Below are 19,137 nucleotides of genomic sequence, written 5' to 3' on the forward strand. Positions count from 1 at the left end.
ATACCCACCTCATAGCCAGGCATAAGATACCTTATTTAGCAGGACTAACACTCGGATTATGGCCTGGCGGATATCTACCTTGTGGCCTAGCATAAGATGCCTTATTTAGCGGGACTAACACTCGGATTATAGTCTAGCAGGATTAACACTCGGATTATAGTCTAGCGGAACTAACACTCGGATTATAGTCTAGTAGAACCCACCTTATGGTCTGGCATCAGATGCCTTGTTTAGCGGGACTAACACCCGAATTGTGATTTGGCATGAGATGCATTATTTAGAGGGACTAATACCAGGATTGTGGCCTGACAGATACTCACTTTGTGGCCTGACATCAGATACTTTGTTTAGCGAGACTAACACCCAGATTGTAACCTGGTGAAATCCGCCTTGTAGCCTTGGCGTAGAATGCCTTATTTAGCGGGACTAACTCCCGTATTGTAGCTTGAAGCAACCTGTCTTGTGGTCTTGGCATAGAATACCTTGTTTAGTAGGACTAATATTAGAATTATGGCCTAGTAGATACCCACCTTGTAGCCTAGCATAAAATGCCTTATTTAGGGGGACTAACACCCAGATTATGGCCTGATAGAACCCACCTTGTGGCCTTGGCATAACATGCCCTAAGCGGGAATAACACCCGGATTATGGGCCTGGCAGATACGCAATTTATGGTTGTTGGTTCTACTTTTGACTCGTCCTTTTGTTCTCTCTCTATGCTTGGATTTCATCATCCAGCCTGATATACTTATGGACTTTGTCTATTAGCTGTTGGTATTTAGTGGTTGGATTTTTTATTAGGGAATTCCTTAACTTGATATTGTGTATTTCTTTCTTCAATGTTTCACATGCTATCTCATTATTTAATTCCTCCATCTATATTGCTTTTGCATTGAACCATGAGATAAACCTCCTTAAAGACTTGTCCTCTCCTTGGCAGATCTTCTGCAAGTTAGAGGAGAGCTTTTTAGGAGGTATATAAGTAATCAATATGGATCTAAATAACATAGTGAATTGGGTGAAATTCTGAATTGAACTTGAGCTCAGATGTTAGTACTATTTCTGAGTTATTGATGAAAACACTCAACACAATACAAAATCGTTGATATTCTAAAACTGCATGGTTGTCTTAAAGATCGCCATGTGACTTCTGGGATCTGTTGTTCCATCATATATATTCAGGCTTGGTAGCTTGAACCTGGTTAGGAAAGTTTCTACTAAAAACTCTTCTGATAGGGGCGAGGCATCGTCCAGGCCATAGTCCTCCTCCTGCTCCTTTTGGTACCTTTGCATAGCTCAAATCAACTTCCAGTCAACGTTCTTCGGAGCCTCGTCCAACGACTTTTCATCCTCCAGTTTGGCCTTCCTTTTGGACTGCGCTTGGATTGCTTCTGTTTGAGTCTTTGGAATATCAATAGAAGCGTATTTCCTTACCCTGGGACTTATAAATGAGGCCTCCCCTCGAGTCTTATACTGCTCGAAAGTGGCCTGCAACCTTTTAATGTATTGGAGCATTTGCTCATTATTCAGATTGTTGAAATCTACCTTATTGACCATAAAGGGTGTGTTTTATCTACTGCTAGGAGTGAAAGAAATGATAGCGCCCTTGTTGGCAGCAACATTAGCAGCAACTCGTGAATTGTTAGCCATTTCGAGAAATGAAGAAAAGAAATATTTCTTTTAAGAGAAAGGGAATAAGAGACCGATTTTAATCCAAATGAACAAAGATAATCCAATGGATTTCCCAGCAACGGAACTAAATGATGTGACTGAAACGAAACTGTGCCGCGATTGGTTACTCTGTAAGAAAGAGAACGTGAGTTGGTTGGCGCCTATAACAGCCACTCTGACACTTAAGTCAGTAAACTGAAGAAAATGAAAAATATAAGAACTTGCATAGAACTCAAGAGTAGTTGTGTAATAATGCGTACCTTGGTCTCTGTGATCATTAGTTTTTATGCTATAAGAAAATAGAGTTAATTATCACATCTCTTGAAAATCCGATTAGTTCTGATTAATTGATAAGAGATCCCTTGATTATAGGCTATTTGATAGAGATCTGCTGGATTATCTCTGATAACGGTAACTTTATGTGAAGAATTGACCTATTTAGGAGAGAACGAGTCTTGATAAAGAATTGGGTGCTACGGTGTCTAGTTCATTGAAAGGACAAAATATCGACTTATCAAACTCTTACTACGTGACCTGTTTTATAATAACAACTCATGATTTTCCTTAAGCGATAGTTATATTACATCAATTAAAGATCCACATAAATTAAGGATAGAATTAAACTATGAATGAAGTTATCAATTTTTTTTTTATCATTATTTAATATAATATCAGTTTTTACAAAGAAAAAAAATTATTTCAGTTGAATTTTTATTTTTTTAAAAAAATTTTAGAAAGACATCCAATTAAATATTTTAATATATTTAAAAAATCGATAATGCATAAAGTTGTAAAACTTGAAGATCGTTTTTTTAAATAGAGATATTAAATTCAAAAGTTTTTTTTGATTGTTGAAATATTTTATTTCTGTAATTTAAAATAAAATGGTTATTTCTCTTTAAGTATGCCCAAAATCTGATTTTGAATTGATGTGGGTTCAAATTAGCAGTTTCAAATCCAGGTTGACTAGATCAAAATTAGGTCATTTAATTTAAATTTAAAGATAATTTTAATTTTATTTCACTTGAATTGAAATAATTAAGATCATTTTTAACATTATGATTCGAGGTTAAAAAAATAAAATAAAAAACATTTTAAATACTATTAAAAAATAATACAAAAAGTTGTTTATTATTTGTGTTATTATAATGAAAATGAGACAATTTTTGCTATAATCTCCTACTCATATAATTAATAAAATGTCTTTTCTCAACAATGGTTTTAATAGCCATGTCTAAATAATTAACAATTTATTTTTTAATTTAGAAGAAGAAAAAAAAACTTGGGGAGTTATTGGTCCTATCCCATTCACTGGTGAAATGAGAGCAGCTTTCAGGGTGGCAATTTCACACCAATTAAATAAAACAATGTACACCAATCAATTGTCTCGTGCAGTCCAGGATCAATTTTGCCAAGAATTCAATTCAAAATTGACGTTGGTAGATATTTATTTTATACTGTATTATTCATTATGTTTATTGTGTCTTTTGGAATTAATATAATAATAATATTTATACCTACTTTTGCAACTGACTTTTAGAATTAAATGCAAACAAACTACATAAACTAAAATCTTGAAATATCTAAAAAATTTAGAGTCGAAAGAAAAAGTATCACATGCTACAACACTCTGTTGTTAGCCTTTTCATCATACAGCCCAGATTCCAGAACCTATCTTTAATTCTAATGACACCTGTAGGTGCTCTACGAGATTTTGTGCAAGTAATACTCAGCTGATAAATGAGACTTTGCTTATATACTAAACAATGGAGAGTCTCAGAAAGTCAGAAGAAACATTTCAGCGATCACCTTAGCTATAGTCTCAAAGCTTGACTCCAGGCAACTAGTCCGTGCCGTGGGCAAACGGATCAACTCTCTTATTTACATGGTCTTGTGTTGATGAAAATTTATAGATAATATATAATAGTCGTCGAGGAAAGTGTAAATCTATTATATTCTCTTAATTTACAATCTGAAACATTTACTATCTGCATTGTATAAGATTTGCTTTCAATTGCATCCAAGCTGGGTCAATGGGAGTGTAATACAAAATTTTATATATCACCCTTGCCATGGCCCCGTAAAAGCTTGATTGCTGACTTATGGTAAGGTTCCTGAGTTTCCTGTTGCTGTTTGGTCCCCCAGAGCTGCAATCTCGTCCTTCCTTGCACTATCCTTGTCTTCGTAAATCTCAAACAAGAACTAAAAAACGACATAAAATTAAATTCAAATAATATCCGCAGCAAGCAACGGAGTTTGGTTATATTCAAGTGATTATTTCTCAGAAAATTACGAGTTTGTACGCAGTAGACGTCATGGGTTCGATCATTTTACGAACTCTGGCTCTGAAAGAGCCGGTCCTTGTTCGTCGTGGCTCATTCTGGAGATCCTTCACTATGAGCCGTTCCACCTCCTCATAAGCTGAGCGAGTCACCTCCAAAAGCGTCGACGTTGGCTGCCTCCCTTCTGTTTTTCAGCAACCTATTCTAATGGCGTTGTGTTGGTAAATTCAGCAGCCTATGCCCTATCCGCAACTAGGAAATACGACATCGTTATAACCCTTAAAATACATAAATAAATAAATAGCGAAAAGCTTTACGCGTTCGCTTTCCCCTTTCAGCTTCTGGCTTGGACATGGGAATGCGAAAATTGGAAAAATAATGCGGAAGCTGAACCAGTTCTTGTCTGGAGGTGATGAAGAGAAAGAAGAGAGCTTATTGGATGAAGAATCAGATGACCTTTGTTCTCTCTCTCCTACGCAGGTTTCATTTTCCATAAAAAACCTCAATTTTGATCAATGTTTTCCCGTTGAAAATTTTGATGTTAAAATTGTAAGGATCCTTGTTTTTTTCCTTTGATAATCAGAGAATGTACGCATTTGCTGCCTGTTTGATCGCTGGTCTGGCTTGTATGTTTCTGGTATGAATCCTAAATTAACTGTTCTTTTTATGTTGATTTACCAAATTTTAATTACTATTAGAAGTTCATCCTATAAAGAAATTTGATCTACGCAGTAGTAAAGGTGACTCTACCGCTAGTATTGAATGCTTCTTTGTGCATAAATGTTGTCTCGGGTTTCTAATTTCATTTTGAGACTGATTACCAACCATAAATTAGAGGAGTTGTTTTTGGGGAAGTTTACTGAAGCTTTCTATCTAAAACAGAATTTTGACCTAAATGGAAAAATTACTCAGTTCCACGGAACATGGCTGCATGCCCGGTTCTGCTTGTGCTACTTTGCATTGAAATCGTTTTAGATCACTTGTTTCCCTGGCGCCACTAACAAATTATGACACACTGGATAACAAATGCAGATAACACTCCTCGTAAGTTTCTTTTTCTTGAGAATCATGGGATTTTTCCACCCATCTTGAAGAAGTTGACACTTGCTGCTTGAGGATTATCTAGAAGAGTGTTCCTTAAGACTGCGTTTTTGGGCTCGCCTCGTGGGGCCACTTTATGCAACTGAATTTCCTTGCAAAGAGTTTCTCATGCTTGTGCCGCTTTAATAAGGAAATGCATATTTATCAAATCATTTTTCCTATTTCAGGTTTTTCCCCAGTGTGTCTGGCTGTTAACATACTTGCAGAGTTACCAATCTCCATAAATTTCAAAATATTTATGTCTTTTGCTTTCTTCTTGCTAAAGAATATTCAAGTTCCTGTTTTGCCTGAATGCAGCTTTCCTTAATGCTTTCCACTCAATGGAAACACTAGTTTAGTTGAGGGTAGATTATGGGAATTATAATGGAAGCAAACTGGACATATTGAAGTAGAAACTAGAGATTGCTATTATTTTATAATTATCTATTGTTGCTTTTCAAAATGTCTATTTACATGGACTGTTATCAAGAAGTTATTAGCTTTTTTTATTAGTGGCTGCATAAAATAGAGCTGCTGATGGCTTTACTCTTATCCTTGTTTTGCAGTCATTGATTGTCTTTGTCAGGCCAATCAAATTTGCAGTATTATTTACCTTTGGCAATGTGTTGGCAGTTGGAAGGTTAATTGAATTTTTTTTTCCCTTTAAAATCTAGCATGAGTTTCAAACCTTGGAAATGACTTGAATTGTTCAGGAGCATTAACTAACAAGAGACTGTTAGTGATGTTTCAAATAGAGCTTTTCTTCTTCTCAAGGTTCCTTGTGTTCTATAACTTGTGTCATTGATTGGCAGCACGGCCTTCCTCATTGGACTTGGGCGGCAACTAAGTATGATGTTTGACTCGGTCCGAGTTTATGCAACAGCAATTTACCTTGGATTTGTAGTTATATCTCTTATTTGTGCTCTCTTGGTAAGTTAACAATCTTGATCCATCTTGGACCCGAATAGTACTGATTTCCTTTAACAATGTAAGGGGAAAAAAATGCTTATGCCAAAAATTTCCTCCCGTACCTCATTCTGGTGAAATTTATATATGTTGATTTGACGCCATAATACTGCAAGGGACAAGATAATAGTGAATGCTTCTCATTTTTATCCAAGTTACTGATTTTGTTATTACACTTTTTAGTGCAAGACTAAAAGAAACTCACGCAAATTTCTCCTAATTATATAGTATTCCATTCTTTCTACATACCACAGCCAGAGTTGCAAAATATACAGGAAGTCATTGAAATTCTGTTCCTCCTGGAGAATTTGTAGGAAAAAATGGCCACTCTTTTATTTATGCGTACACTGTATGGAATTATACTAGCTTCTCATTAATTTGCCTTTAATTGTGCTAATGTGATCATCTTAGAGGTGGTTATTCATCATGTTTTCTTCTTCTCATGTTTCAGATCCATAGCAAGATTTTAACATTAATTGCAATTATCTGTGAGATTTGTGCCCTAATTTGGTGAGTTTTTCTTTACCGTTTTGTTTTCCAATTCACAATTGTTTTCTTTTAACTTGGGCTGGAGGATATAACAAAAAGTTGTACCTCTTATCTTTTAAATTTGCAGTCTAAAATTTTTATCCTGTTAACCGTTTGATTTCAGTCATTATATATGGCAAGATCAGTAAAATAAGCTTTCTGCTTCTAATGTTGACATCTTTTATTGCATTTTTCAGGTACAGTCTGAGTTACATTCCATTTGCTCGAACAATGGTGTCTAATTTGATGATCCGATTCTGTGACACTGAGCTATAAATAATGCAAATACGAGGAGATTGATTACTCGGGCTTGGTTTCCGGCTTTGTCTTCCTGGGTTTTTCTTTCCCTTTTTTCCCCAAAAATTTGAGTTGGTACTTTGTTTGGGATTCATATTTACCTGAGTGCAGCTTTTGTACATCATATTTGTTAACAGGCATTGCATGGTTCAGGATTTCTTGATTCTGTTTCTTGCCACGGTTGCTTTTACCCTCATCTCCCTTCCTACTTTCCTCGGGGTCAAAAGCTTTAATGCTTAGGACAAGGGAAAAGAAGCATTAGCTAGTTTTTTGTTCAAAAACGTTTTCAGCTTGTAGATTGTGTGCAGTTTCTTAATCCATTCCGATTAAGATACTCAATCAAGCACATCCAATTTTCGACTTTCCATTGGAACATCTTGCATTTGCTCAGATTGGGCAATAAAACCAAGAACCTATTCCAAGGCAAAGCTGGGAATTTGATGAAACCATGAAGGGATATGCAGAATGGCCGTCTGAGGGAGCGCTGTAATCTGACAAGTCTATAATCGGAGGATGGTCCAATGCTAAAGGAGCCCAAAAACTCGGAGCATGCCCAATTTGATTCTTACGAACGAAAAACTCTCAACTCTAAAACCATTTTTTGGGGATGCTACAAGTTACAATACCCAATACCCAAAACTTACTACCTTAGTGGTAGCTGCCTACCACATGATGGAATGTGGCTTGAACGACAAAAAACTTAATGCCCAAGTTCCCCCATAATCACCTCTTAAGTCATATTTAATGCAAACCATCAGTCCTTTTCTCCATCATATGTCACCATTCAATTGCTTGCACCATGCCCTACATGAAAACTACTATTTGTGAATTGTGATCATATATGTAGTGTCTTACAATTCTTGATTTCACTAGCACATGGTGCAATTGCAAGTGCTCTCTTTATATTGATGCCGACCCTATGATCGTGAGGGAGGAGTTAGTACCAGTCTTTTGAGGCAACTATATTTTATTCACTTTTCTTAAGCGTTCATGTCTAGGATGGGAAGAAAACAGCAAAATGAGGTCCTTTGTTAAACTATGCTATGCTCTGCACTGCTCAGTAAGGAGTAGTGCGGCTCCAGGCTCCAGGCTCCAGCATCGGCCCATTAGCAAAGCAATTAACAAAGTTAAGAATTAGAAACCCAACAAATAATTGTTGAGGTTAGAGTTTTAATTAAACCCACTTGTGATTAAATAATTAAAAAGAACCTTTGAAGTTTGGTGGTAGAAAAATCAAACATCACAATCAATGAAGAGCTTGACGCCAAAACACCAAAACACTCCTTTTTGCAAGATATATTATAATTAAATGATGTTTGGTTTTGACTAATTAGGTGTGTAAAGAGAAGGAATCTGGAGTGACAGATATTGCATATGGCTATTAATTAAATAGGCAAATTCGGAGTTGGTGAGAAAGATCAATATTATTTAATAGAAAGAAAGTGGTGAACACAAGCCTGAATGAATGAATGAATGAAATATTCATCCCCTTGTGCATATTTTGCCAACAACCCACTCCCAGTGTATGGTCCATCAACTGCTTGTAAACAAATCTACCACCATCTGCCCTATTACCCAACAACTCCACCGCAGCCATGCACCCTCATTGGACTATCACAGTAGCCATCTCATATAGTAATATTATCAAATAATCTTTATTCTATACTAATATAATATAATTTAATTTAATTTACTCAATGATGTTAATTTTTTTTTCAACTTATTGCACCAAAAGGAAAAATATATCCCAAAAGAAAAATGCAACAAAAGATTCTAATTATAGCATTAACGAAATCACCTTTCCTTCTCTAATTACTCGGAATTTGGCTTATACAATTTGAAAATCATGTTGTGACATCAATAGAATTCCAAAACTAGCATGTAAAAAAAAAATTAAAGATTTAAATTTCATATTTTAGACTCTCTGTCCAAATATAAGAAAAATGATTAGGACACCCTTAATTGTTATACTTTCCAGCGTCATCAATTTATTATGTTGTAATAATAATTGTCAAAATACAAATTTGAAGTTTTAAATGGATAGCTATATAAGCATTTAAAATATTTTAAATAAAATAATAAAAATAAAATAAACAAAAGTTTCATGTAAAAAAATTAATATAAAAATGTTTAAAATGTCTAAAAATCATAGTGTAAATCTTTTTACCGGTGATTAAAGAAATGGAGAAGCATAATTATTGGTGGCAATGGGCTTTCCACGTGAAACTCAAGTGAGCAAATATGGATGTGCGAAGTGAAATAAGAAAGAAAAAGGATGTATTTTGATTGAGAGATAGACACTTCATCAGCCACATTGTCTCATCATAAGGACACACGCATGGACATGATAGTTGAATTATTGAATTCTTCTAATTAATTATTCTTCATCTTTAACTTTATCTTAAATATCTAACAATTTATAAAATAATTCAATTTAATTATTTTTTTATTTTTAAGTTGAAAATTTAATATAAAAAAATAAAATTTATAAAAATTCAATTTTAATAAGTGATGACTTTATTTAATTTTTAAAGCAATTAAATATAAAAAAATGAAATTTCGTATTTTTAACATGTTGTATAATTTATGAATATAAACAAATTACTTTAATTGTGTAGTAAATTTCAAGTGTCCACTTAATTAGAGAGCATATGAGGCAGTGAGTGATTTATTTATTGATTTAAAGGGAAATATAATATATAGTATTAATATAAAAATAGATAAAGGTGGTGCAATTGCAGAATCACTCTTCTTTAGGGACACTCTGTGTGATTTTGTATCCAACCAAAGGCTGCTAAACAACAATTGCTGACTGTGCTTGCAGCCAGTGGACAAATATAAACTTATAAATTAACAAATTAATTATATTAATCAAATCATGGCACGCAACTACTACCATCACCAAGCCAAATTTCAATATAAATAAAACTTTGAGTTCTTTAAAATATTATATAAAATGTATGTTAAAAAAATAAAAATATTATTTTTATTTTTATTTAAAAAAAAACTGCATGCTAATATTAATATAAAATAATATTAAGATTTGGTCAATTGTGAATTAATTATAATTCATCTAACTTATTGTTTGTTCTAAACTGGTCCTTCAATCTCATGACATCAATAAATAAATTAAGAGCGGACCTTACAAAAATTAAAATTCCTCCTTTTGGTTTATGGGTCCGATGAATGATTTATGCCTCGGATCACTCCCCGAACCTATGCTCTGGCTACAGCTTCGGAGTTAGGTTTGGATCAAATCAAATTTTACCCTCCCCCAATATCTGCATACCTTTGGAGCAAGTTTTTCAAAATAATAATAAATTTAAAACTTTAAATTTATATCTAAAGAGAGCCCTTTTTCTATACTTAAAAAATTTATGTGGTTGATTGATGAAGCTTCTACTAATTTTCTTCTTCTTCTTCGTCTTCTATTTTATTTTTCTTTTATTCTACAAGTCTTTGTATGCCTTGAACATATGAAAGGTCAACGAATCTAAGGCCAAATTAAAATTAATATTTTAATTAATTAATAATTATAATAGCCCACTTGCTTATGTTTATTATAGTTGATTTAGCTGAAGAGTTTGCAGGTTTTATGCAAACATCTTTTTTCCTTGAAAATATTGTTTATGTTGTTTTTTAATATATATATATGTCTATATCATTATTATTTTCTTAATTATTTTCATGTGATGTTATTTCTTTTGGAATTCAAATGGGAAATTTTGCTACTTTCAAACTCTTTTTTATTATCACAATATCTTTTAATTATTTTGTTACTTTAGAGTTAAGTTGTTTATATAGAGAAAAATCATATATATATATATATATATGATTATACTATTATGTTTTATCTGAATAATACTAAAGTCATTTTTAAAATTATGAATTTAAATGCACTCTTATGATAAATGCATTTAATTAAATTTGAAATTTATGCACTAGATTTAGTCTGTGGTAAGTGTATATAAATAAATCTGAGAGATTTCAGGTTCTATGCTCTCAATTTTTAAACTCTAATTAAAAAAAAATTATGAAATTATATTTAAATTTAACCCTCCTTTCACCACCATTCAGACGATGGTCCTGGACAAAAGAGGCTCGCGCAAATAAAGAAGCAACATCTCCCAAAGTACAATAGAATAATCGATGGCCAGAGGCTTCAATACCTTCTTTGTTGGTCTGAGTAAGGCAACCAATAGAGTGGCCGACTAAAATCTATAAAATAGCCATCCTCAGAAACAAAAGTACTCCTTTCCATAGGCTAAAGTCTAATAGAAACCCATCACACAGATCCACAATCCAAAACTACCATTAACACCCATAAACGGCATTCCAAATGTGGAAAAGTTGCCATGTGAACAATCAACACCTAGAGAAAGAAAGAAAGTGGAGGGAGAGGCCATCGACAAGTTGGCAAAAACTCCTTTTTTAAGGAAACTACCAGAAACTCTCACTTCTGTAGAGAGGGGACAGTAAAATTTAAAATCTTTAATTATTAACTTTTTGATATCGATCTATATCTCTCCCTATCGACAAGTTGGCAAAAACTCCTTTTTTTAAGGAAACTACTAGAAACTCTCACTTCTGTAGAGAGGAGACAATAAAATTTAAAATCTTTAATTATTAACTTTTTTATATCGATCTATATCTAGCAAATGTATGAGCCATACTAGTGAAATAATTTAGTGGAGGGTGGCAAAAGCTGTAATACCCAGCTAGACTCCGGTATCGGAATTCCTACCGTCCGGTGGAATCTCGGATGTCGGAAACCTCTAGAAGGGTAAAACACATATTTTTATAAAATGTTTTTATGTATTTTATGGTTTTAAGTAAGAAAGAAATTGAGTTTTGAATGAAAAAGACCATAGAGGGAAATCCAGGTTCGGCCGCCGAACACGCATGAGTTTTGGAGTCACCTTCGGCTTCCGAAGGTGGCCTGACCAGCCACCTATAAAAGGCCCCATGGCCGAAAATGGGCGAGCTTTCTCCCCTATTTTCTGCCAACGGTGAGTCCATGCCCTCCCATGGTTGGTTTTGATGATTTTTCTCAAATCTTTCAAGTTTTAACAACTTTTAACTTGATTTTGAAGATTTTTGAAGCTAAGATCAAGTTTTGGAGCTTGGAGACCCAAGGAGCTAGATTTCTCCCATCTCCAAGTTAGGATCGTCTCTCCTCTCGATCTTCAAGAGGTAAGCTTAGATCCTACCTTTCTAGTATGTTTTAAACAAGTTTTGAGGGGTTATGGGGTAGAAATGCATGTTTAGGTTAATGTTGAGTTTATGGATAATGTGTGTTGTATGAGTTGCTATATGTGTTTGTGTTGGGGTTTAGGTTAGTTTGAGACCCCTATATGCTTGTTTGCTGGTGTATGCATGTTGTAGAATAGCTAAATGCATGTTTGAATGGTTTAGGAGGCAAAATGTGCATGAGGAGGCTGAGTTCTGCCACTTTGGGAGAACTCAGGTTCGGCAGCCGAAGGACTTTCGGCCGCTGAAGGACTTTCGGCCGCCGAACCTGCTTGTGGAGGCAAGCTTTTGGCTGCCGAACCCTGCCCCCGAAAGTTGGACTTTCGGCTCTGGAAGGGAGTTTCGACCGCCAAAGGTGCCGCCGAACATGCACGAGTTTCGGCTCTGGAACCACTTTCGGCTGCCGAAGGTGCTGCCGAAAGTGGCTGAGTTTCGGCTCTGGAGGGACTTTCGGCCGCCGAACCTGCCGCCGAAAGTGTCCTGTTCAGCCTTCATTTGCATGATTTCAGTGATTGTTTTAAGGTGTTTTAGGGGGTTTTTGGGGAGTAGTTTAGAGTCATGTTCATGTATGTTTGGTCCCTCATTTGAGTCCACCTGTGTAGGTTCGGACCCGAGGAATCGAGGACCCCAGCAGTGAGATAGCTGCTTCAGTGTCTTTTCAGAGCTAGCTTGAGGTGAGTAGAATGAATCTTTATGTTTCAAAACAAATAAATCAATTTTGAGCATGTTCATGCATCACGAATGCCATGAGATATATTAGGTTGTTTGCATTAGAATTCACGAATATGTTGCATTGCATGATATGATGTTGTTGTGGATGAACGTTGGATGATCCATTAGCTCTCGTATGAAATGATATGATATGATATGATGATGATACGGTACGGAAGTCCAGGAAGACCCATTCTACGTCCCTGGCACTATGTAAGAGAAAGTCCAGGAAGACCCATTCTACGTCCCTGGCACCTTGGAATGTTATGATATGTTATGTAAGAGAAAGACCAGGACCCATTCCACGTTCTGGCACTATTGGAAATGTAGAGGGCTATTGGTGACAAGTTCATCTTTAATGTGAATTGTTTGTGATGTGATACATTTCATGAAAGCATGAATTTTAATATAATGTTTTTACTATTCTGCTCACTGGGCTCTAGTAGCTCACCCCATTCCCTTAACCCCCAGGTTTGCAGGTACGGGTTAGATCAGGAAGTCAGCAAGAGTAAAGAAGTCATGTTTTATGTAATAGTTAGATGTGGACATGTATTGTAAAATATTATAATGTGATGTAATGTAAAGAATTGTATTGAGGATAGAATTGTGCTTGGCCCTAGTATATGTTAATCCCTTTTGGTACATGATCTTTTAATGAAATGATTTAATTATGTTTATGTAAACCAAGCTTAATGTATGATATGTTGCCCCATTGGAGCATTTGATGAGGGCTCCAGTGTGGGGTTTTATGTTTATGAGTTTGTGCATGCACAGGTTAAGCTTGGTAAATGAAAGAAAAAGTTTAAAGTTTTTATGTATATGTTTGATCATGTATGGGATTTAACAGGTATACAGGATGTATGTTAGGCTTGCTACGGGTCCCGGCGGCCTTATGACGATCTGGATCCTAGCGCCGGTAGCGGTCCGGTTTCCGGGTCGTTACAAAAGCAATCCTATATATATATATATATATATATATATATATTTGACCTGCATAATAATACATTGCATGATTGCAAACGCAGCAAAATTTACAAAACTGAGGCTAGTTCTGGAGGGCTAGCCACAATTCAACCAAACGACAAAATATTTGTTAAATAAAACATCATTACTATTGCGAACTACCATAAAAATAGCAACTGAAGAAAACTGACTTTTCTAGGCAGCATCAGTGTTATATTTCAAAGTATCATGAGGAGGAGGTAACCAAACCTTATTTCGAAACTGTCGCGGAGAGCTACGCAATGAAAAAGTAACAAAAACTCCAAACTACCTAAGCTCTAAAATGCTAAGATTAATGCGAGATGAAGTGGTTAAAAGATCTTGAAGTATAAATTCAAAAACTTCCTTATTTCATGCTTTCCATATGTGCCACAAAGTAAGAGAAAGAAGTTGTATAATAGCATCACAATCTGCCTCTACCTTAAATTGGTCCCAAAGAGTGCTCCACCAAACAGAAAAAATTGAAAAACCGACAAGCATCGATTTATAGGTACAAAGGCTCAAAAACTAGATAGCTCTAGCATGGGGACAAAGAAAAAGAGCATGTTCCAGCGTTTCAACATGTGTAAGACAAAAGAGATACATAGGAGAAGCTTGAATGTCTCGTAAAACTAAATTATGCATTATAGGAACTGCATTATGAAGTAAACTCCAAATAAAAACTTTAAGTTTAGGCTGAACCTGAAGAACCCACGTCTTTTGCCAAATCGACTTTAAAAGGATAGTCGAAGAGGAAGGGAGCGAGATAAAAGTCTGGGCAGAGGATTGTTGGGTAAGATACATGTAGCCTGATTTAACAGTTTATTATCCATTCTGCTCAAAGTGTCAAACCAAGGAATCTGAAGTGCCTATAGCAGCCAGAGTGTAACGACCCGGAAACCGGCACCCCTCTGTAACGGTCCGAACCGCCACCGGCGCTAGGATCCAGATCGGTTTAAGGCCGTCGGGACCCGTAGCAAGCCAAACATACCTCCTACCACCTGGTCAAATCCCCTACATGATCAAAATTTTAACATAAAAACTGAAACATCTAGTGTAAAATGCCGAGCTTGACCTGTATGCGACATAACTGAAAACATAAAGAAACCCCCTTACTAGAGCCCTCAAAACTCTAGCTGGGTCAACATAACATACATCAAGCCGGAATCACATCCAAAGAACTATGACCTAACCTGTGCATGCATCAAACCACAAAACATAAGACCTCTACTAGGGTCCTCATCCATAACATAATGTGGTAAACAACACATGCCACAAGATTAGCTCAACACAACTCAACATCTAAACCATAATCTACATCATGCATTAAACAGGGACTAACCAAGTCTTAGGGCCAAGCACAATACTAATCCATAAACATAACTCCACTTAACTTTACATTACATTCTCTTACAAAATATTATCTCAATTTACATGTCCACGCTAAAAGTACTAAGCTAATACTATTACATAAGCATAACCTTTACTCCTGAGACTTCCCGATCAACCTCAAACCTGCAACACTGGGGTTAGGGGAGAGGGGTGAGCTAAAAAGCCCAGTGAGTAGAAACAAAGAAAATAATTCATTAATTACATGCTTTCATGAAATGCGTCACAACACAAATAAATCATATCACGGATTGGACCCAACCCCAAAACATCCCTTCCAGTCTCAGTATGCCCGGCCCGGCCGGGTCTCACAACCTTCGTATGCCTGGCCCAGCCAGGTCTTACAACAACTGTATATGTATGCCTGGCCCGGCCAGGTCTCACAATATTTCTCGGGCTAGTGGGGTCGTCCTTGGTCCAATCTCCATCATCATAGTCATGAAATTATGCAATGTGCCATATTCGTGAAACTAGTGCAATCAACCTACTATAATCATCATGATGCATGAACATGCTTTAGGCATTTGATTTCATAAAATAAAGATTAAGTTTAGTTCTACTCACCTCTGGCAGACGCTGAACAGACTCTGCAACTGCTAACACTGATGGCCTCCTCGGTCCCTCGGGTCCGATCCTACATAGGTGGACTCGAATGAGGTGCCAAACACATCTAAACAACTCATAAACAACTGCCCAAAAACTCCCTAAAACATCACTTAAACATGCATAGAAAATAACCTTGAAAAGGCTGGACAGGGCACTTTCGGCGGCACCTTCGGCGGCCGAACCCTCTCTCCAGAGACGAAACTCGGGCACCTTCGGCGGCCGAAAGTCCCACTCCAGAGACGAAAGTCAGGCACTTTCGGCGGCCGAATCCTTCCTTCGGCGGCCGAAAGTCTGCTTTCAAGCCAAAACTCAACTTTCGAGGGCAAGGTTAGGCGGCCAATCCATGCATCCAAAGGCAGGTTCGGCGGCCGAAACCACCTTTGGCGGCCGAACCTGAGTTCTTCCCAGAAGGGCAGAACTCAGCTTCACATGCACTCAAGCCTCCCAAACCTTCCAAACACCCCAAAACAAGCACACAACTTCACTAAAGCATGAATAAACCCTTTACCATGCACAAAGGAGCTTAACAACTTGATTAAACTCCAAAAACAACATCAAAGCATACATAGACAGTTTATGACCCATATAGGCCAAAACCATCAAAACAACCCAAATCTTCACATATTCTCTCCCCATCATGCATACTCTCTCCCACATGTATAAAGGAGCATAAACTAGCATAAACTCCTCAGCACAAACATCACATAACATACATTGGGCATAAAACCCACTTAAACCTAAACATGCATATCTACCCATACTCAGCCATTAAAACCTTCATAAAACTTCAAAAGACACTAGGAAAGCAAAGATCTACACTTACCTCTTGAAGATCGAGGGTTGCGAGATCTCTAACTCGGAGGTGTGGAGAATCCAAGCCCCAAAAGCTCCAAGCTCCCAAAACTTCGATCTAAGCTTTAAAACTTTTCAAAATAACCATGGAACTCATGAAAACATGAAGGAGATGAAGAAAAACATGAAAACGGCCAAGGGAGGACAAAAACTCACCTGAGCTCGAGAAAGGGGAGAAAACTCGCCCATTTCCGATCTGAGGGCTCTTTATAGGTGGCCTGGTCAGAGACCTTCGGCAGCCTAACGTGCCCCCTAAACTCATGCATGTTCGGCGGCCGAACTTGACTTTCGGCGGCCGAACCTTGGCTCGTTCAAACAAGACTTTCGAAGGCCAAAGGCGCTCCCGAAGCCTTTCCATGTTCGGCGGCCGAACTTGACTTTCGGCGGCCGAACCTGGCAAACACCTCCTTGGTCTTTTCTTTTCAAAACTCAATTCCTTTCCATTTAAAACCAAGAAATCATGTGAAAAAATTTTAGAAAACACATTTTACCCCTCTAGAAGCCTTTGGCATTCTTCAGAATTCCAGATTCCAACGGAGATTCCGCCGGAAGGTAGGGATTTCGATGCCGGAATCTAGCCGGGTATTACACAGAGAGAATAGCCCTAGCATGATACAAAGGAAAAAGGTGATGCACCAGCTGATGTTTCCAATCCAAACCACTCTGATCCACTAAATTTGCCATTAAATTAATATGAAGAGGGCAATAAGGCGACCTGACAACACGAAAATTAGGCACACTAGGAATCTATGGATCTTGCCAAATAAGAGTATTAAAATCATCTCCAATATTCATCTGGACTCCTTCCTTAAGCACATCCCTACTAGCGAATATTCTTTGCCAAATCCAAGAACATCGCTTCTTGACTCGTGTATCCCATATAGAAGAGAAAGGAAAGTATATACCTTTAAGAAGTTGAGCCCATAAGCTGGATGGATTTTAAAGTAGGTGCCAATGTTGCTTAGCTAAGTGTAATACCCGGCTAGACTCCGGTATCGGAATTCCTACCGTCCGGTGGAATCTCGGATGTCGGAAGCCTCTAGTAGGGTAGAAATATGTTTTCATAAAATGTTTTAAGCATTTCATGGTTTTAAGTATGAAAATTAAATGAGTTTTTGCATGAAAAGTCTTTGGAGGAAAACCCAGGTTCGGCCGCCGAAAGTCAAGTTCGGCCGCCGAACATGCATACGTTTTGGAGGCACGTTAGGCCCCCGAAAGCATGAGTGAGGGAAGTTCAGGTTCGGCCGCCGAAAGTCGAGTTCGGCCGCCGAACATAACATGCGTGCGGAGGCAAGTTCGGCCCCCGAACGTGGTCTGGCCAGCCACTATAAAAGGGTCACTTAGCCGAAATGGGCGAGCTTTCTCCCATTTTCGGCCACAGCTAGCTTCCGACCTCCCTCTTCTCAATCTAGTGTTCTTCCTTCAAATCCCCACCATTTTTCTTGAGTTTTAAGCTTGCATTGAAGGTTTTGAACTTTTGAAACAAGTTTTGGAGCTTTGGGAACCCAGGAGCTCATTTTCGTGGATCTCCAAGTTTAGGTCGTCTCCCTCTCGATCTTCAAGAGGTAAGAGCCGATCTTAAGCTCCTTATGTGTTTTAAGTAAGTTTTAAGTTGTTTTATGGGGTAGAATGGCATGTATAGGGTTGTATGAGTTTTTAAGCAAATGTTAGGTTTTATGTGATTTGTGAACAATGTGGTTTGCTTGTGTGTTGTAGTTGGGGTTTAAGTTAGTTTGAGGCCCCTAGGAGCTTGTATGCTTGTGTATGAGTGTTGTAGAAGAGTTTTATGCATGATTAGGAAGTTTGGGAAACTTGGAGGTAAGAGGAGCCAAGTTTCTGCCCTTGGCAGAAACCAGGTTCGGCAGCCGAAGGGAGTTTCGGCCGCCGAACATGGCTTGTGAGGCAGCTTTAGGCTGTCGAAGCTTGCCCCCGAAAGTTGGAGTTTCGGCTCTGTCCGAGACTTTCGGCCGCCGAAGGTGCCGCCGAACATGCATGAGTTTCGCCTCTGTCTGGGAGTTTTGGCCGCCGAAGGTGCCGCCGAACTTGCCTGACTTTCGGCTCTGGAGGGACTTCCGGCCGCCGAAGGTGCCGCCGAAAGTGCCCTTCCCAGCCTTTTCTTGCATGTTTTCTAGGGTTGTTTTGAGGTGTTTTTAGGAGGTTTTTGGGGGTATGTTTAGAGTTATGTTCTTGTTGTTGGTGCCTCATTTGAGTCCACCTGTGTAGGTTCGGACCCGAGGAACCGAGACCCCCGGTTGTGAGATAGTCGTTCAGAGTTCGTTGTTAAAGCTTCAGCCACCAGGTGAGTGGAACAACTCCTTAAGTTTTAAAGTAAAGTAAATGAATAAATGAATGAATCATAAAGCATTGCCCATGCATCATTATGCCATGCAATATTTCAGGATGTTTGCATTAGAATTCACGAATATGCTGCATTGCATAAATTGATGTTGATGTGGATGGTTGTTGGGTGATCCATAGTCCTCTAATGTTATGTCATCATATGTTATGAAAGACCAGCGAGGCC

The 19,137-nt window shown here is 37.5% G+C and overlaps 1 protein-coding gene across 1 annotated transcript; it reads left to right on the forward strand.

The window, feature by feature from the left end:
- Window positions 1-4,179: 4,179 nt before the first annotated feature.
- Window positions 4,180-7,002, forward strand: LOC110630926 (vesicle transport protein SFT2B). Its single transcript, XM_021778578.2, has 6 exons — window positions 4,180-4,433; window positions 4,537-4,590; window positions 5,600-5,673; window positions 5,846-5,963; window positions 6,451-6,509; window positions 6,725-7,002. Exons 1-6 carry the CDS (start codon window positions 4,332-4,334, stop codon window positions 6,801-6,803), a joined length of 486 nt encoding a protein of 161 aa, XP_021634270.1. The 5' UTR covers window positions 4,180-4,331; the 3' UTR covers window positions 6,804-7,002.
- The last annotated feature ends 12,135 nt before the right edge of the window (window positions 7,003-19,137 follow it).

The sequence above is a fragment of the Manihot esculenta genome, chromosome 14 (genome assembly GCF_001659605.2).
Source record: "Manihot esculenta cultivar AM560-2 chromosome 14, M.esculenta_v8, whole genome shotgun sequence".
Classification (NCBI taxonomy): domain Eukaryota; kingdom Viridiplantae; phylum Streptophyta; class Magnoliopsida; order Malpighiales; family Euphorbiaceae; genus Manihot; species Manihot esculenta.